General features: G+C 38.9%; 1 protein-coding gene across 3 annotated transcripts in view; it reads left to right on the top strand.

Annotated features, from left to right (window-relative positions):
* Window positions 1-21735, top strand: part of ELMO1 (engulfment and cell motility 1) — a 292489-nt gene that overhangs the window by 237630 nt on the left and 33124 nt on the right. For all 3 annotated transcript variants that reach the window (XM_075212563.1, XM_075212564.1, XM_075212565.1), the window contains 2 exons: window positions 5841-6004; window positions 9798-9910. In XM_075212563.1, coding sequence (XP_075068664.1) covers window positions 5841-6004; window positions 9798-9910 — 277 coding nt within the window. The remainder of the gene's footprint in view (window positions 1-5840; window positions 6005-9797; window positions 9911-21735) is intronic.

Genomic DNA, 21735 nt, shown 5'->3' with positions numbered 1-21735 from the left:
TTACAGGCTTTTAGTATTTGATGTATGTATTGCCTTCTCTGTACAAGTGTAAATGTCTGAAAAATAAGTGTGGGCAGCATGGTGGCTCAGTGGTTAGCACCTCTGCCTCACAGCACTGGGGTCATGAGTTCAATTTCCTGACATGGCCTTATCTGTGTGGAGTTTGTATGTTCTCCCCATGTTTGCGTGGGTTTCCTTCGGGTGCTCCGGTTTCCTCCCACACTCCAAAAACATACAGGTAGGTTAATTGGCTGCTAGCAAATTGACCCTAGTCTGTGTGTGTGTATGTTAGGGAATTTAGACTGTAAGCTCCAATGGGGCAGGGACTGATGTGAGTGAGTTCTCTGTACAGCGCTGCGGAATTAGTGGCGCTATATAAATAAATGGTGATGATGAAAATAAGAAGTGTGTACTACATACTTGCACACTCGCCTACTGTCCCAGAATTTCCAGGAGAATCGCAAATGTTTGGTAGTTCTCCCTGGAGAGCAGACCATTCTTCCGGTTTCTTCCCAGTTCCATGTGAAGATGACGCAGTAGTGGCGTTGTGCCAGGGAAGCAGGGGTAAAATGTGGCAAATTGCGGCGCTACACTCACCACACAGACACATACATAGCCACAGTTTCCATTTAACCTTCCCTCTTTTATAAAGTTGGAAAGTATCGTGTACGGAAATTGCCACCTGATTGTGTCTCGGATAATCCTGTCAAATCAAGAAGACTTGCCTTAGGGAATTACATTATTTTGAGTGGCATTCTCCTTAAATTTCAAAACAAGATATTTGATATGTTGATGTGTATGGTGACGATGGCAGAATGAGATTTTTTGTTACAGGAAATAATTAAGCAAAATTTTGACCTTCTGCATTTTCCAGATGCTTTACTTAGATAGTATTTATCTATTGAAATTGACCATTACCACTATACCTATAATGACTTATAAACAAATAAACTTCCCTTCACTGAACAAGTCTCCCCAAGCTCCTATGCAAATTGGGATTTCTCGGTTTTAACACAGTACACTGATTTTATGTGAATGCTATATTTTGCCAAGGGCTCTGTCAGAAATTGGGGAGATAATTTAATGGTAGCTGACCATGGATTCAATTAACTAATAAGCGAGTTTATATAGGTTGTCATAGCAAATCATTCTGTACTAGTGAGAGAGCTTTCTGTAATGCAGTCACTGTCATACTGGCTTATCTCATCCTGAGGGCATGCTGTGCAATATCCTCAAAATATAGTAATACATTTGGTTCATGTTATTCAGGCTTGTTTCACCTTATCATGTTTTATGACTATTCCCTCCATCAAGATTATATTTCATTCAATTATACCTGTTATTTTTTTTACTTCTTTGAAATGCATTGCCAAGTACTGAGAGACCATTGGAACATGGTTACATGTAAATTAGTTGCAAATGAGAAAGTTGTCTACTCAAAATAATCCACTGCAAAACACCCAGTAAGCCAGTTACAGTGCACCGGTCCCCTTCAGGCAGTGTTGGAAGCCATTTTGTGGGCTGAACCAGTATTTATGGTTGAGCCACAAAATGACTCCCTCCACTGTGTGTAAGTGACAGATGCACTTTAAACATATGTCCTTGACTGAGTATGGATTACCCGCTAGTCAGCGTCTCCGTTAAACAGCTGACTAGGCAGATGTATTAGTAAATACAAAATACCTAATAAGTGTAATAAAATAAATGAGGCTGCTCCTTAAAATTAGATTGATGTGGAAACATTCTATTTGGGTCAATGAGCACTGATTTCTATATGATTTTATGATGATGTTGCAATTTCTCTATATAAAGTTTTATTTTTCTGTCTGGTAAATTCAATTTGTATGATATTTAGTTATGAGAGCTTTGTAAAGACATTATTGGTTTGCACCAAATAAAAGTAGGTTGACTTAAATATGCAGTTCTGTAGATCCTCACCTGGGGCCTGATTCATTTAGGATCTTAACTCAAGAAACTTCTTATTTCAGTCTCCTGGACAAAACCATGTTACAATGCAAGGGGTGCAAATTAGTATTCTGTTTTGCACATAAGTAAATACTGACTGTTTTTTCATGTAGCACACAAATACTTGATAGCTTATTTGTACACTCAAATTTAAAGTTGATATTTGTGTGCTACATGAAGCTCGCTGTGTGTCATAGTCACAATTGTAATTATGAATATCTGCTACACCTTTCTTACTGTACCTTAAATTGTGTGTTAGAAGCCTTCCAGTGTGACTCATTTCACAACATACAAAATGGTTTATCCCCATTTTTCTACTTTGTGTGGCCCATTACTTTAAGGGCTATGCTAAGCTCAAAATATTATATAATTTTTATGAAAAGGTGCATTAGATTTACAAAATATGTACCAGTGTTACCTAACTTAGTGTTTTATCCATAAATGGTTGAGACATTTGTTGCTGTGTCCTTCAGTAGTTGTTGTTGTGATTACTAACCTTTATTTATGGGGCACCACATGAGGTCTGCAGCACTGTACAGAGGGAAAACAACAAGTCAGTACATGATATAACAGTATAGTACAGTAAACAAATAACACTACAGCTCTCTCAACACAGCTACTGGGGTGCAAGGGGAATATTCAGTGCAGGCTGAAATCTGTGCCCATTAGTATGGGTGCATCTAACAGGTTTAGAGCCACTGAAAGAGGTACAAAGACATTGAAGGATTGGAGTCAAGGGGCAGAGAGCCCAAGGAGGAGTTGTGCAGTGTGGCTGGTGAGCAAAAGTTCTAGGTAATGAGAAGAGTGAAGAGGGCCCTGCTCCCTAGAGCTTACAATCTAAACTGAAAGGGGCAGACAAATGGTTGACACATGGGGTGAGCCAATGTAAGGGGATCTGAGGGCAAGAATCAAGAGTGATAGAGATGGAGGATGAAAGAGTTCGATTGTTTTACTAGCTGACTTCTTGTGCATAGAAAAATAAAGGCCTTTGGCATGGAGAATAGACATACTTCATATATGTTATCGTATATAGATCATATAAAATTACATTGTACATGGAAGTGTTTACTTTATGGTTGTACCAAATCGACAATTTTAGGATTCTGTCAGATACCAAATCATGTAGCAGAGAATTCCTCTGAACTGAATGCAAATACTAATTTATCTGTCAAAATTAAGCAAGAAGAGTTTAAATGGTATATGTGCTGCATGGGAAGTGAGAATGTTTGTACCAATGCACTAGAATTAGCAGAAGATTCAGGAATTGGATTCAGTTTGCTGGATATCCTAAATAACATACGTAACTCTTTACTAGAGAACGCTTTTGTTTTAAGATTTAGTAGTCCTCTAATGTACTTAAATATCTGCCTGGATCAGGCATGAGCCTTCCTGTCATTATATTGCCCCTCAAACTCTCTTATCATGATGTTAGCAGAGTAAGAAGTAATATTAGGAGTTGATAATACATTCTGTATTTGTCTTCATAGAAAAAATACTAGAAATAATAGCTCTAGTCCAGCTGTTTATATTACAATTCTTAGCCTTGAGTTTAGCATTATCTTTTATTCTGAATAATTACACATTCAATAGAGTTAATAAGTTTCAAGTTACTTTTGCTCACGAGATGACATTTAAACTGCCAATATATATCCCCGACTTTGGGAATGCTCAAGTTGGAGATTTTAGATATTATATACTTGGATAGGAGAGCCACTCTCCCGGATATTGAAAAAGGTGTTCTGAGGTTCCAGAAAAAATGGGGCATATATATTGAATCACTAGATCTACCGGTTCAGCAGAACAATTTTAAATTGTTTGAATACACCACCTGGTATTTACTTAGGCAATTAAGTTAGGGAGAGAAAGAACGAATGAATAAACACTTAGAAAGTTAACTGGAACATCCTAAAAATTCTGAGACGCAAATTTTCATTAACTAAAGAAAGGTCTGACTAACACTCCCGGTCATAGTGCTTACTAAAGAAACAACTACTCCCCCCCCATCCTTCCCCACCACCCTTATTTTATTTCATTTTATTTAATTTAACTTTACTTTATTTCATTTCATTTTACTTCAATTGTTTTTATTTTCTGATTGTAGCTCATACTGTTCAGTTACATCCATATTTAAAGGTATACATGATTTCCTAAAATGTATTCATAAATTTTAAAATAACACAATTTTTCAATTGTCGTTACTGTTTGATGTTGATATTTAATGCCAAAATGTCATGAATATCTTAATTGTTTCCGAAAACATTGTAAGATGTAACAGAAATGTCATCACTGATTTATTGTATTTGTATCTGAGAAAAATATTCAATAAAAAGATTTTAAAAAAAAACAAACAAACTGCCAATATATACAGAATAAGCTGCAGTGCCATAGACTATACTCTGTACCTAAACATAGCTTAAATCTGCACACTTATCACCTATTGATAGTGAGGCTCAACATTTATTGTTTACGTTTCTGCTTTTAACTTGTGAAAATTAAGCGTACATTAAAATTGTTACTGACCTATTTGCTTCTGAGCTGTAATTTCCTGCTATGGATCTAAGCAGTTTGATAATATAGTAATCAGAACCCTCAGATACTTATTTATTACATCTTGGCAAGCAGAAAGAATTTCTATTTTTCACATCATTGCAACAATGTTCCATCTCTTTGAGAAACAGTAGCCTTTAGCGCTGATCATTTTGTATCTCAAGGGCCTTTGTCCACTGGGATTGCGTTAAATAACAGTGACACTGAATGTGAAATACAATGGTGTTTGCCATGTGAAGTGCATAGGCCAGTGGTTTACATAATGGTTTCCATACTTTTACTAGCATTAAAATTGAAGTTAAATTATGTAAATATATGTATGTATATATAGTGTGTATATGTATATATAGTGTGTATATGTATATATACCTCTCATCTTATTGAGTTTTTAATTCTGATTATTAATGTGCCAGAAACAGAATACAACTAGGTTAAATCAGACTGTATAGTTTAATCAGATTTTAGTGTATTATACATTTTGGTCATCAGCTTAATGTAAATGCATTTGTCCACCACTGGTGCAGTTAAATATTTTAGTTTGTAACAAAAATAGTCCATTGTCTTATATCCATTTAAAGTAATTAAGCATAGAAAACACTATTTTCTTTAATTCACATGACTGCTGAGTAGCATTTAACTAAATATGTAGACTAAAATGAGTTGTACTGTACATTTGGTCAAGCAGAAATCTTTTAAACCTGGGATTCTCCTTGGAAATGAAGGACAGTTATCAGATATGATATTTATCTATGTTTTAATCAGTTTCAAAGGACTAGTGCTTGTTTCTAATTAATCACATGTGGAATTCATCTCTGTTTGTCATTTTATGGTTTTTATGTTCTTTTGAGTGTATCTTTAGACTTTGTATGCATGTTTTGTTTTATTCCCTTCATAATTTAATCAAATATCTGAGCACTGGAGGAAGTCCTTTGTTCTCAAAATGTTTTGATTTGGTTAGAAGTAATATTACACTTGCTAGTTAACAGATTTGTACCATTAGCAATTACCTTTTTATATGGGATTTTTTTTTTTTTACTAACATGTCAACTCGTTATAAGAAGTTGTGACCTGTTATGTCCAAATGATCCTTGTGACTAAGCCTTGCAATGTCGAGTGTGTTTTCATTAAAATACAAGAACATGTATATCCATAGTGTCAGTTTTTTTAACTCCTATTTGTTAGTATATGTCACCATTTCCTAATTTTAGCATATTTTAAGCCACTTTAATTGATTGTGTGAGGCCTCAGACATCATCTTTCCATATAGCAGTGTTGTAGCAGTGAGTAAATCCCGTACTTACTACATTTCTGTTTGTGTTTTCCAATAGGTCATGCAGGTTGTCAAAGAGCAAATCATGAGATCACTCACAAACAAACCAAGTTCTCTGGACCAGTTCAAAAGTAGACTTCAAAACCTCAGCTACACGGAAATCTTGAAAATACGTCAATCAGAGAGGATGAATCAGGAGGATTTCCAATCCCGGCCTATACTGTACGTATTCCATTTCCATAATCTTAGACTGTAACCAGTGAATGAATTGCTCATGCTCTACAAATCACTAATAGCCATGCAGGCATTCAGAAAAGTATACATTTCCTAATAATTAGTAACAACTACAAGCTTAGCTGTTTATACTTACAAAATACTTTGTAATGATGTAACAGTAGTAGCCAGGATCCTTGAGGCCCTGCTGTGATCAAATTTCATTGCGCAGTTATTCTCTGTTTGCAACTGCTGCAGGTCCAATATGTCATTTATACCAGTATTTTTTTTTATTGAAGTCCGAGGTGCGGTGCTCCAAATCACCCAGTGCCGAAAAAACAGTGCTGGGGGCTTGGGCCTTTAGACCCTTCCCAAAAGAAAAGGGCCCCGTTGCTCCCTATCCCCCGAAGCCAAAAGGCCCCTTAGGGGAATAGAGATCTTCGAACACCCCTTCGCCGAAGCTAGGGGTGCCCCTTTACATCCCCGACTCCCGGAGCCAAAAGGCCCCTTTGGGAGCAAGGGTCTTCGGGACTGCCTCCGCTGCAAGGCTCGGGCAGCCCCCTTTACCCCGAGGTCAGCCGAAGCTTTCCCCGGGGGACTGGTTCTTCAACTCAACTCCCCATAAGGAGAGAGACTCAGATAACTGAGGTAGAGAGGCTCCCCTTAGGGTCAAACCCAAACCCAAATCGTGCAAACGAAAATCAAACAAACTGAAATCTGTGCAAAAAAGTGCTAGGGTTGTGCGTAAGTGCTACATGTTCAATAAATAAAAAATAAAAAAGTGCCCATAAGCCCCAGCCAAATGGCCGCAGGGTGTAAAAATTGTTCTGGCCCAGCCTAAAGGCCGGGACCAAGAAAATATAAAGTGGTGCAGGGTTTGCTCTCAGTGTATAGTGCTCAGTGCCTTACTCTGTGCCCGTGATCATGGGGCCACCACCACCCGTGCATTTTCAGGTCACTTCCGGGCCCTGTCCCCCGGAGGCACAGACACCTGGAGCTGCCAAGTCACCACCAGCCTTCTGGCATCAGACCAAGGAGACCTGTCCCTTCCAGGGCATTCGGTTACCCCTTCAAGGACAGGAACTGCACTTGATCTTAGCCAAAAGGCCGAGAAGCGATTTAAGTCATTTATACCAGTTATAGGAGGTAATCTTTCATACAGGAATTCAGAACTAGAAAGCCTACGGTTCCTTCTAAGCATGTCACACTGCTGCTTCCACTGTCCAGGTAACTCTTGGTGAAGAAGGTGATGTGTGGTGTTATACTACTGCCACTAAGGCATATGTAGCCCCTTTCTTAAGAGTTCTTTTCTCTAAGTATTGCCCTATTTTCTGTGCTTTCTCTGTTAGAAGAAGAGTTATAGGAGTCTATTCATGAGAAGCTGTAACAGGAAGTGTAAGAGAGGGAATCCATTATTTTATTTGACGTTATTCAGAATATTAATAGCACTTTTATTTTAAAACCTCTAGTATTGAGCTGACCAGCCCAATGATTCTTTGTCATTGTCAAGAGGCACAAAATGTTTCTGGGTTATGCCTCATCAATATTTACAGGCAGCTGGCAGATAGAAGGAGTTGTCTAAACGTTGACTGGAGGAGCCACACACACTTTTATTTATTTTCTTTACAAAAAAATTCATGCCATCTTTTGTACTGTCCCAGAATGTACTGATCACTTCCTGTTCTTAAGCCCCAATCTCAAACTGAGTAAGACTGTGAAAGTGACACCCTAACCTTAAAGTATTTATTTTACTAGTTTAGAGTCTGATGTCTGTGGCCTTTTGTTTTCGATATGCATGATCATTAGCCATTATATTTTGTAATGCAACGTTATTTTACCATGTTGCTAAAGTAGTATGTGAAGCCGCAGGTATTTTGGTTTTCTGCTATTTGTACAAGGAGTTTGAGGTTAGATCATAGTGGTATACCAGGGTTGTACATATTTTCCCAAAACAGCCCCTGCAAATTTCCTTTATATCCTATGTACACAAATTGCACACCTGCGGCAATGGGCTAATTTCCAGTTCCTGTAGAATCAATGCAGCCACTGGAATTTAAATGTAAATATATTTGATTGGCTCACAGACTTGTACAACCTACTGCATTATAGAGCAAACAAGAAATGATATGACTGTTAAAAGTTCCATACATCCAATCAGGTTCCACAGCTGAGATTAATGTATTCCACAAAATGTAATAACACAGGTACAAATAAATGGGAGTTAGATAAATAGATAGTAAAAATGATGTTCCATATCAGAAGCAAATGTAACAAAAATGTTTCCAAAGAGTAGATCCAGTATGATTCTCTTTAAAACAAAGTATTTCCATTATTCACTTATTTTCAAAGGCGATATATAGTCTATGATTATAACTCCAAGATCACAACTTCAGTCTCCTATATATCCTTTAAGTTTGCCTGCAAAATTTTTCATGTATTGTTAGTACAAGACTTGCATTCAAAGACTTACTTTGTAAAGGGCCTGGTTGTTTTCCCCATGCACACAAGTGAACCAGAGCAGTTCAAAAAACACATAGCAACTCGCAATATAATTTTCAGGCACATGTCAGGAGTGGTGTATCTATGCTTATGTGGTACATTCTAATGGACCTTTGCGCCTTCTCCTTGTTAACCCATTTCTGTCATGTTTTGCATATTAAATACCACAATTTTTTAAATATTAACTTTATAAATCACATTGCATAATAAAAATACCCGGGAGAATCCTACCCAGTACACAGAATTAGAGGGATTAGGCTATACAATTGCTCTAATCAGCTGAGATAAGTTTATCACTCAACGTATTTCCCTAATGGCTTTTATTTTTTGCACTGCACAAATTAGTCCCAATGTTTCTTAATTTACATGCAAATGATCACATAGGTACAATACCAAATCTGAAAACATAAAAACTGAGATTTGCCCGGTCACTGCTCTGCATTATAAATGCAAGCTTTTCTGTGTTTTAATTCTGTATACAGACAATAACAGCTAGGCATAGATATTGTATTTTGGGGGGTTTAAGAGTGATTTTTTAAAGGTAGGAATAGGTGTGTGTGTGTGTGTGTGTTTTTTCTTCCTTTTTAGACCTTGAAATTTATGTATTTCAGCCTCTATATTTAGGTTAGACTTTGAATATATAATTATGTTCTATATATTCCGCTCAGAACACACTGTATTTTGTCTAACGTGTTCTGTCTACTGTGTAAAAGGATCTTTGTAATCTTGAAATTTTATTCTGTATACCATCCTTTTATTTCTATCAGATAAAAAGTACAGATATTAAAACTATGTATAAAAATCTTACAAAACAATGGTTTGAAAATGATCCAACCCCTTCCCCTACCCAAAATACTAAAGAACCTAAGATATTGGTATTTGGTTTTTTAAAAAAACATCCCTGGATTCAATGGAATCCAGGTTTGAGCACATAACCAAAATAATAGTTTAATTTGTTTACATTTTCTCTTTCAAATATACAACAAATATTTTGCACCCACTAATAGGACATCTGTAATAAAATTGAAACTGTGCTCAGTGCCATTAAATTTTCAGATCCAGGGATATTTACTGAAATATCAGGCATTTCTGTAGTCGTGCTCCTTACTTTGTTAGACAGTTCCCATGAATCATTGTTCTGTGCCACATCCAGTTTCCTTTTATGTTTGTTTTTTTAAATAACTAACTTTAATCAACTTAAATCTTTGCACTCTTTTTGCAACCATCCATTACTAGAATTGTGAGTTTATTACATTTTATGAATAACATGTTAAGTCATCTCTGTGTTTTTATCACTTCATAGGGAGCTGAAAGAGAAGATCCAACCAGAAATCTTAGAACTCATAAAACAGCAACGACTTAACCGGCTTGTTGAAGGAACATGCTTTAGAAAACTTAACAGCAGAAGACGACAAGGTATGTTATCTGACTTCTTCTTAACCATTGTGTAATGAAACGGTTTTGTTCTGTCATTCATCAAGATTTCCTTAAAGAATTAAAACTACCGTAGAACTTCTTCATTCGCTTAGTTCATAAAAAGGACATTTGAAAGGGAATTATTGTATTTTCCACACTACAGAGTAAACATATTATTGGGAAAACAGATTCTGTTTTGAAGCAAATAAATGGATTGCGTAACTCTATGGTCCTTTGATACTTTTTTCAGTTACATATACTGTAGTATAGCAGAATGGGGTTTTTTTCCCGTCAAGATACTATTTTTCAGTGTTTTTGGTGACTTTAAACATCATATTTTTTGTTAAATGTACACTTAAATTGTGCTAAACCAGACATAGTATTTTTTGTCATGTTGTATTCCTAAGCAATATTTTTTACTCATGTTATCTGAACTACAAATACTAACGATCCACTCCATAAGAGCTAGATGGCCGTAGTTTCCTTGTGTCATGAATGTCTGAGGTTTATTGTAGACAATATCTCCACTATTGTAAAAACAGTAATAAGGATATGTATAAGAAACAAAGGAGTTCCATAACCTCTTCTCGGATGTATTTTGTGGCTCACCATTAACCACAATATAATATATAAAAACTTTTTGACTAGCATAAAACACTTAACTCTTCTTTACCCCTATTTCCTTAACTCCACAGACAATGATATCCTCCTTTCTTATATACCCCTATGATCAACTCGATCTTATGGCACCATGTAGCAGGAATTTGACCCCTTGCTTTTAAGCATTAACTGCATTCAAACTAAAGTTGAAATCTGGCCTCCTGGAGCATTATCATAATCTTAACACTGAGGTGCACACTTGTAGTATTATCTTTAATTATTGCATTTAATTTCAAACTTTTCCACTTTGTTTTCTTAATTTCCATAATTAGATTGTTAGTTTCCTGGGAAGCACTTTCTCATGTGCTATATTATTTTCATTTTCTCTTATATCTTTTTTTTAAATTGGGTCAATTTTTATTGTTTTTTTCAAACAAAAAGAACACATAATTACAAAACAAAGTATAAGTAAATCGTAATGCTCTTAAAGTACAGATGTTGACTCACAAATAAAATAAACTGATGAAGAATATGTATAACAAGTCTATGAACTAATTTCAAAGTATGGGATAGCATTATACAGGATAAGTGCTGTAAGACTCACTACAAAAACATACATAAAGTAGATATAATATAGATATACTGACAGGTAATACTTATATAAGCTTAGATTCAGTAATTGCCATCATATTCCTCTTCAAGGGACATATCAGCCGGAGGGTCTCTCTCCCCCCTTCCTCCAGTGGGGGAATTATTCAGAAGACACCAGGTCATTTGAGCATGCTCGGTATCTAGACGAGTGCCATCTGGACCAAATTGTGAGATATTTTGATTTAGCGTTTCTACAGGTGTACATGTATCTTTTATGTTGCACTGTAGCATTAACGAGCACCCTCAACTTATGAATATCAAGTGGGCCAGGGGCAAGCCAGACCCTAAAAATCGCCACCTTAGCCAGAGTCATAAGATTAAAGACATAAGCAGCTATATAATTGTTAGTTAAATATTCTAATGAAATGCCGTAAAGGCAAAACTTAGGACTTATAGAGGGGGCAAGGGGAAGAGTGTTAAGAACACATTCCCAGACGTCTGACCAGAAAGTATCTACAACTGGGCAATCCCATGACATATGCCAGAAATTGGCCGATGGAGAGCAACATTTTGGACATGACGAGTTACTCCTCCATCCCGTACGTTACAAACCAGTGGGGGTATGATAAACTCTGTGTAATACATATAAGTGGATTTGTTGGTAGCGAAGACAGGCCGTGGCACTGCGGAGACTTTTAAGCATATGAGACCACTCCTCGTCCGTCGGGTCCAAGATCCACCTGCCACTTGGATTTCAAGTGGGTTTAAGGGCTAGATTTACTAAGCTGCAGGTTTGCAAAAGTGGGGATGTTGCCAATAGCAACCAATCAGATTCTAGCTATCATTTTGTAGAAGGTACTTAATACCTTTTCAAACCCGCAGCTTAGTAAATCTGGCCCTAAGTCTTTCAGGCCAAGTGAAAAATTAAGGTTGGGATATAGTATTTCATGTGCCCACCCTATGCAGAAGGCTTTTGAGAGGAGATGGTTGGATTAACGGGGGAGAGGCAGAGAACTGTGTGTTAAGGGAGTGTCTTAGTTGAAGATAGCAGTAAAACACAGAATTAGGAATTCCTGTGATATTTGTGCAAAGGTTTTCAAGGAACCAGATTCATACAGCTGTCCCAAACTTACAACACCATATGTGCGCCATATGTTATATTCTCGCAATTTGTTAAGTTCAGAGAGAGAGGTTATGCCACAGAGGTGTAGAAGGGTCATAGCCCTGATCTCTCCATTACACGTTGTGAGAGACGCCACATCTCCACAACCTATTCAATAATTGGTGCCATCTGACTCTGACATTTCCACATAAGCAATATCCCCATGCTCGGGAAGCATAGGACCAAAGTCAGAATATATCCAGATTCATCAGATAACGATGGGACAAATTAATAAATTGTGTGCATGAATTCTGATTTCTCCTTATTTTTGGATTGGTTGGTGACCTGGATATTACATATTTGGATTCCTTCTAATAATTTCTGGTGATACATGCAATGTAATAAATTCTGACCTAATGACATTACAACACACCTAATATATCTACTCTTTACAGAAGTCGGAAACTAACAAAAGAGAACATTAACTATTCATTATTCCAGATCATTGAAACATTGGATTGTAAATGCATTCTATCCGCAGTTTTAATATTGCCCATTAAGGACCAGTAAACCTAAATGTTATTTTTTTTATTTCAATTGCCCCTGCTCCCCTATGACCCTGGCTTTGCAGGGCTACAGCTCACTAGACAGTCAAGCTCATACAGTTGACCGTTTTTATTTGCCATCTCTCTCCTGGTCTAAAGGGGATGAGGTGCTAGAGGAGGCCTTGGTTCTGCTGGACTTTTTCATAGAGTCCTGCAGCAATATAATAACAATTGTTCTGTAAATTGTGTGGCTGCTATTATATCACCAAGGACTCAATGAAAGAAGTCCTGAAGCACTAATGCCTTGCTCCTACCCTAATGCCTCTGGTGTTTAGACTGGAAGAAGGGAGGGCAGTTGAGCTGAAGAATGGGGTAGGCTATGAACAGAGAAACTGCTTCTAAGTGAGACCCTGCATAGCCTGGTGAGTAGGGGGAGTAACCATTTATATTTACTGGACCTTTTTACTTCTAACTTACTGACTTGTACATGCCTTCTGTAACATGTAATGCATAAATTGCTTTTACTTTCTATCTTTGAGGGCATTTCAGCCGTGGATTTATATGACGAGCCAGTTGTTTATTATTGTCCTTGCCCTAAGATACAAGATAAAATTCTGGATACAGTTGTCTCCAATGCAGGGAGCACAACAGAACGGTGTTAAAACTGTATTCGGTGAAGTCAATTAATGGCTGAAAAGCACAGATAGAACCTAGAAAGAGAAAGCAAAATGATTTATAAAAAGTTATAGAATATATTCTTTGTAAAAGCCAATAAATAAAGTTGCCTGGACGTACAAATATAGTTAAGGCATATTGCGCTGACAAATGTATTTACCATGGTAAATTATGATTATCGCACATTTTATCGTAAAGGTGAAGGGGGCAGCCTTGCTTTTACAGAGTTGTTAATTTTTTATTAAATGAAAAGAGCATTTCTATGGGAATACTGTACATTAATTCTTTAACAGTATGTTTAAGTTCTTATTTATTCCAATATAAACTGCCTAGTATACAGTTTTCAGATAAAATATTAACAGAGCGGTACTGGAGTTAGACCAATAAATAAGCACATTTAGATTTTTCCCAGTGTGCGTGTTAGTTTCCCTAGAGTCCACTATAAATACAGGGGGGAAAAAACTTGAAATTTGAAAGACTTTGTGTATTTCTATTTATAATCTACATCACAATGATGTTCTGTTGCTCCATACAGAAATATTTTTAATTTGATGTCCTCTGATTTTATAATTTCATCTTAAGAAGACACAACATAGCTGTGGTGGACTTTCTAACTTTTAGAATTTCTGCTAGTTAACTGATAAGTTAAGCATAGCTTAGCTTATCAGAGACTGTTAAGCCTTTAGGTTAGAGCTATATGGGGGTCGGCGAATAGAGCACCTGGCAAGTTTTCTCTTGCAAAGTTAATGCCACTTGCGGACGACGTTAACCCTCTATCTGTCCGCTTTCAGCCCAGCAGAGAACCAATGAAGATATAATCTCTGTCTGATCCTTCTCCGGCATCCTGTATCTCCTCCCCTCCTTACTAACCACACTCTGGCACAGCAGAGCGGTGTATAAATAAAGTACAAAAAAGCATGCAGACATGATAGAGGTTCGGGTCTGGTTAAGCCTGAACTCCAGAATGGGGAACAAATGGGATCTAATTGACTTTGATGTGTAATGACTGTTGTTGTTAGACACAGTGGTTTGAGTATATTAGAAGTTGCTGATCTCCTGGGATTTTTACACACATCATTCTCTAGAGTTTACAGAGAATTGTGTGCAAAGCAAAACACATCCAGTGAGCGGCAGTTCTGTGATTGACAATGCTAATGAGTGAGGTCAGTGGAAAATGGTCAGACTAGTTCAAGCTCTGAACAAACAGTACGTGAAACCTTGAAGTAGACTCGCTATAACGGCATAAGACCAAACCGGGTTCCACTCCTGTCAGTTAAGAAAGATCAAGAAAATGAGTCTACAGTAGGTACAGGCTCACCAGTACTGGACAGTTGAATATTGGAAAAACATTGCCTGGTCTGACGAGTCTCAATTTCTGCGACAGCATGCAGATGGTAGGGTTAGAATTTGGCGTGAATACATGGATCCATCTTGCCTCATGTCCTCATGATGGTGTAATGGTGTGGGGAATATTTTCTTGGCACACATTAGGATCCTTAATACAAATTGAACATTGTTTAAATGCCACAGCCTGTCTCAGTATTGTTACTGACCATGTGCATCTATTTATGGCTCAGTCTACCTATCTTTCAATGGCTACTTCCAGCATTATAACGCACCTAGTCACATAGCACACACATCTCAATCTGGTTCCACAAACATGATAATGAGTTCAGTATACTCCAATAGCCTCCATAGTAACCAGATGTCAATGCAATAGAGCACCTTTGGGATGTGGTGGAACGGAAGATTTGCAGCATGAATGTGCAGCCAACAAATCTGCAGCAACTGTGTTATAGTATTGTGTCTACCTGGACTAGGAATGTTTCCAGCACCTTGTTGAATCCATACCATGAATAATTTAGGCTGTTCTGAGGGCAAAATAGTGTTCTACCCAGTACTAGAAAGATGTACCTAATAAAGTGGCCACTGAGTGTATATTGTACCAGTTGACCACTATCTGCCTGTATATGTAGTTGTTTAGTTACAGTGCTAATATTCCCCATGATGTATGGCCAAACTGGAAAGTTATCTTGACTCTCAGTGCTCAGCTTGTATGGCAGAATTGGACAGAATTGTTGTTGCCATCATAAGTCCTGAGAAGATGTAGACACCCTGTCACACCATGTCATGTAAAAATGTCCTCCGTTATAATTAAGTATTCCCAGGCGTAGGTTATGTTGTTCTGGTTCCCAAGGTGATAATGGGGCATCCTTCTTACCCATTATACTAGCTGATATATACATTTTGTATCCATGGAGTGTATCATATAGTTGACAAAATCATAATTTGAATCATTATTTACTGGCTGTATGAGGCACCAACCTAAATTTGGCTTCTTATAGCCAAACTCCAGAGAGTACTCCTGAGTTATGTCAGGAACTAGCTCTGTAATTGCAAACTGCTTGTATGTATTTTTCAACCTATTATTGTCAGATTCTTTTTTAGCACGTTATCAATGTTAACATCATTAATATATACTTTTAACTATTTACTAAAATTATAATCATTATCATTTTATGTTTATTAATACTAATATAATGATAACTTGATAGAAAATAAAAAAGATAAAATTAATGACCAAGAGTCACCAGTATTGCATATGTGAGAATTTAATACTCAAAATGCTAAAACAGAGTAATCTCAACTCATTGCTACAAACAACTAGATATTCAAAAATGTAGACTGGAACATTGCGTTTTACTGAATACTACACAGCATATGAAAATGGTATTTCGTACAGTGACATACAACTAATAAAGTTATATAATCCTTTTTAGAAAACTTTTTCTTTTCCTCTGAATCCAGTTGTCTCATTATTTTTCACTGGTGTGACACAGTAAATGCCATTAAATCGGCCACAACAGGCTTGCATCTTCTCTTCTCCACTGCCCACATTACGGCTTATGAAAGCTTTTCTTATGAATGCAAGGCACTTGAAATAATCCTCTGCAAAGTGTTCAAGATGAGAATAGATTTTCAAAGGCTATATCACAGATTCCGAATTTCTTTTCTTTTTCTTTTTACTGAAGTCGCAGAATGAAAGAAAGTTGAATTGGGTAAAAGTTGACATGAGTTTAAGTCTCTGACATAACAAATCCTAGATCTGTGGGATTTTTTTTCTTCCAAGTAAAAAGGACCATTTTTTCCATAATTAGAAATGGGTAGTTATATTGGTGCTGAATGAGACATGTGGCAAGAGCACTGATAAGGAAAATAAAAAACCCAAAAATCCCATAAACTACTAACAATAAAGCATCCACCTGAAAAGAGGCATTATGTAGCTCCGAATTGATATGTCACTCATGTCAATACTTGTATTCCCTTGTGCACTGTAACAATAAAATCCAGAATGGAATGTATAGACTCGCATGTCAAGATTGATAGTAGGCTGCGTCAGAAGTGAATACACATGACTGCTTTCATGAAGACTCGGAAAGCCTTGAAATTATGATTGGTTGGAATTGTTTCTTTTCTAACAATAAAGCTAGTCATGGGACTCAGATTGGCATGTTATGTTTTTCCACTGAAGGACCATTTGAGTGCATTTAGTGGATAAAGCCCCATGTATAGATTTTTAAATAATCAGTAGTATTGGTTTGAACGAGGTGCAAGTATACAGTAATCCATAGCCATCAGGCATTTGCTTTCATTGACTAACTCATTTACACAACTTCTATTCACTTTCTAAACCTTAGTGTGCATTTCCCCACCTCCTCAGTCCATTGGCTGCTCAATATCTGACCGAATAGTGTGACAGCGTGAGAGTAGTGCCAGGAGAGAAACTCTGGCGGCTAGTATACAAAGCAGAGGTCATTGTGGTAGCTAATTTGCAAAACCGGCCCAAACCTGGAATATGTAAAACAGACTTCCAGTGAGCTGGGTTAATATATAAAACAAACATCCAATCTAATGGCTATTATATAAAGCAGTCCTCCAATTTGAAGAATTGTATTTATAAAAGACCTATAACCTGGTGACTACTGCTTAATATGTGATACACATCCACAATGCATGAAACATCTTCCCAATCTTATTGAAAGAAAGAAAATGACTGCCTGGATACCCTGTCCTCTTAATAAGCTCAAGATTTGTTAGATTAAATATAAAATACATGTACAAGATAAAATTGTATGGAATGGCCACATTCATAGTGGGAAAAAAAAATCTTTGTTTGGAAAGACAGACTATATTCGGTACAGTTAATAAATACGTTCCAAAGTTGATTCAACAGGGGAAAGCAATCAAGAACAGGATATGGAAAATGTTCAGAGTCTGCTGCTACATATATGAATAACAGGCATTGCCAATGACAAATCTAAATGAAAAATAAGAGTTCAGACACATAATGCAATATAGTTAAAGGCAAATAGAAGAAAGATGAATGGTTTAAAGGCACTTGTTTCAAAACAGACACACGGGAACACCACAAATAATGGAGAATATTCATTAAAATGTGAGTCTGGACCCTTGTACAGAATGTAAGATACAATAGTCCTGAGGAGGCTCAGCATTATCAAAGAGTGAGGAACACACATACAACGTAGACTAGCTTTTAAAGTAGACCTCCAGTCTGGTGGCTGATTATAATATACCTTCAAGCTTGTGGGAAAGTTTGATGTCTCATTCTCTGCATGTCTTTGTACTCTCTATTGAATTACCTATTGTTATTGCCTGCACATTATTTTTATTTTTTTTGTTGTTCTTTATCTTTTGTTTACCTTCATCATATCTTTGCTAGTCTTCATTTAGTTTTATCCTTATGTAATTCATTACTGGTTGCCCATTTTTGCTCCTCGCCTCTGACTCTATTCTCTTCATGCTTCGTCTCCCCCTGCTTCTCTTCCTCCCCTCCTCGTTCCCCCTCTTGTCATCTCCCATCTTGCCCCCTTGTTCATCTCCCAATATGCCCCCTCGTTCATGTCCTATACCTATCCTCTCCTCCATCCCACTCCCTGGCCCCAACATCCACCCTCCCCCATGCTCCAGCAACTCTGCCAATCTCATCCACATCTCCCCACTTCCCTCCCTCCCCTTCTCCTGTGTCCTTGCGAACTCCAGGTCCATCCGTAACAAACTGCCCTCTATTCGCAATCTGTTCATCTCCAACTCTTTTAACCTTCTTGCTATCACTGAAACCTGGCTCTCCTCTACTGTCACTGCCTCTCCTGCCGCTCTTTTATATGGGGGCCTCTCCTTCACCCACTCCACCGCTAACTGTACATTTTAGGTTATTCCCTCTGTACCTCACCTCTTTTCTCCTCCTTTGAAATCCACTCTGTCCATCTCTTTGTCCCCATCTACCTCCGTATCTGTTATCTACCGCCTTCCCCCCCACGGCCCCACTTCCCTTTTTCTTGACAATTTTGCAACCTGGCTTCACCACTACCTTTCCTCTGTTCTCCCCTCCATCATACTAGGTGATTTCAACATCCCTATTGATAACCCCACTGATCCTGCCTCTACTAAACTTCTCACCCTTTCTTCCTCTTTTGGTCTCACTCAGTGGACCTCTTCCCCCACCCACTGTCTTGGTCACTTCCTTGACCTTGTTGTCTCTCATTATTGTGACCTTTATGACTTCTATAACTCTCCCTGCCCACTCTCTGACCACCATCTTCTCTTCTTCACTCTGTCCTCCTCCCCTGCTCCACCCCTGCCTACAACTAGCCTCGCTAGGCGCAATTTTGACGCTCTAGACCCTACTTCATTTTTCTCCTCTCTCAAAACTCTCCTCTCCACTCTTCCCACCCTGGCATTCCTTGACCAAGCAAACTCCCTCTATAACCACTCCCTCATCACCAGCCTGGATGCTGTTGCCCCTGCCTCTTCTGTTCGTCGCCGCCACCTGATACCCCAACACTCACACTCCAAATTCCCCCGCTTTCTTCACAATTGCATTTGTGCTGCTGAACGCCTCTGTAGGAAATCTCGCTCCCTGGCTGACTCCCTCCATTTCAAATGTATCCTCCTACAGCTCCTCCCTCGCCAAACAATCTTTATTTAAGTCCCTCATTTTTTCTCAGTCCTACAATTCCCACCGCTTCTTTGCCACAGTCAATGCTCTCCTCTCCCCTTCCCCCCTCCTATCCCACTCTCCCTCTCTGTCACTGACTTTGCCTTTTTCTCCACCAAAATTGAGGCTATCCGATTTGACATCTCCTCCTTGGATCATTCTCCTGCGTCCCTCATTGCTCTGCCTTCCTCTAACACCCAACTCTGGTCCTACTTCCGCCCTTCCTCGGGTGAAGAAATCCACTCCCTCATTCTTTGCTCTCCCCCTTCTACCTGCCACTTGGATCCTATCCCCTCTCACCTCCTTCGCTCCCTCTCCCCCACTGCTTGCTCCTTTTTTGCTCACCTCTTCAATCTGTCACTCTCCACTGGCATCTTCCCCTCTTCTTTAAACATGCCCTTATCTCTCCCATTCTCAAAAAAACCCAATCTTAACCCCTCCTCTCTCACTAACTATCGCTCCATCTCACTTCTCCTTTTTGCCTCTAAGTTACTTGAGAGGGTAGTCTGTATCTGCTTCACTGGGCACCTCTCTGACAACTCCCTCCTGGACCCCCTCTCCAATCCAGCTTCCGCCCCCTCCACTCTATTGAAACCGCCCTGGCCAAAGTTACTAACGACCTTCTGTAATCTAAGGGTCACTTCTTCCTGCTCGTCCTCTCCGCAGCCTTCGACACTGTTGATCACCCCCTGCTGTTGCACACCCTTTCTTCTCTCTGCCTCTCTGGCTCTGTCCTTGCTTTGTTCTCCTCCTACCTCGCCAACTGCTCCTTCTCTGTATCCATTTCTGCCTCCCCTCCTTTCCGCCCTCCCTGTAGGAGTTTCTCAGGGATTGGTTCTTGGACCTTTACTCCTCTTACTGTACACTACCTCCCTGGGTGATCTCATCACCTTTTTCAGTCTCCAATATCATCGCTACGCCGATGATATTCAACTATACATCTCTCCTCCTGACCCCTCCCCTCCTCTCTCGTGTATCTGACTGCCTTTCTGTCATCTCCTCTTGGATGTCTTCACGCTTTCTCAAAATTAACATTGCTAAAACCGAGCTCATTGTCTTTCCTCCTTCCACATCCTCATCCCATCTTGATCTCTCTATCTCTGTTAACAACACTCCCATCTCTTACGTTTATCAACTCCGCTGCCTGGGTGTTACACTTGACTCTTCTTTCTCCTTTGCCCCCCCACATTAAATCTCTAGACCAATCCTGTTGCTTCCACCTCTGCAACATCGCCCGCATCCAGCCCTTCCTTTCTCAGGCTACCACAAAAACTATCATCCATGCTCTCATTTTTCACGTCTTGTTTACTTCAGCCTCCTCCTCACCGACCTCCCCCTCTCCCACCTCGTCCCACTCAGGTCTATACTCAATGCGGCTGCAAGACTCCTCTTCCTTTCCCGCCGCTCCTCTTCTACCTCCCCTCTCTGCCTTGCCCTACACTGGCTCCCCTTCCCCTACAGAATCCTTTTCAAACTGCTTACCCTGACCTTCAAGGCCCTCTCCCACTCCACTGCCCCATACATCACCAACCTTCTCTCCATTCACACTCCATCTCATTCCCTGCGTTCGGCCAATGACCAACGCCTCTCATCCACTCTGATCACTTCATCCCACTCCAGAATTCAAGATTTCTTCCGGGCTGCCCCCCTCCACTAGAACGACCTCCCACACTCCTGTCTGACTGTCCCCTAATTTTCGCGCCTTCAAACAAGCACTTAAAACTCATCTGTTCCTCAAAGCCTACCACCCTTACTCTTGATCTCCTCCCCTCTCATTCCCTGTCCCGCTACTCGCTCCTCTTTCCTCTGACTCCCCATTGTGCCTGTTTACCCTCCTCTTAGGATGTAATCTCTTACGAGCAGGGCCCTCTTCCCTCCTGTCTCCCTACATTTTCTTCTCCTTCAATTCCACTATGCTAGCTATGTTTGGAGCTATTGAAGTACTGATAATTTTGTTCATTGTTCTGTACTGTTTTACCCTGTATGGTCCACTGCCTGTTTTCTGTACGTCGCTGTAGAAATTTTGTGGCGCCCTATAAATAAAGATGATTAATAATAATAATAAAATGTAAAACATCATTTATAAATCAGAGTGCCAAAAGCTGTAGATGTAATGTGCAAATTTTCTCCAATGAGAAGTGGCAGGGGAGCTTGTGAGATGGGTGGTAGAAGGGGTCCCAAAGCTTCCAAATGAAAAGATGAGAAGCAAATCTAATATGTATAAAACATATTCAAGCATAACATAGTAATGAAAGAACATATGCTATAAAAAGCCAATCTGTTCTTGAGCTCTGTT

This window comes from Mixophyes fleayi, chromosome 5 (assembly GCF_038048845.1).
Source record: "Mixophyes fleayi isolate aMixFle1 chromosome 5, aMixFle1.hap1, whole genome shotgun sequence".
Lineage (NCBI taxonomy): Eukaryota > Metazoa > Chordata > Amphibia > Anura > Limnodynastidae > Mixophyes > Mixophyes fleayi.
The sequence above is the reverse complement of the archived record's forward strand: the minus strand, read 5'-3'. Positions and strand labels throughout refer to the sequence as shown.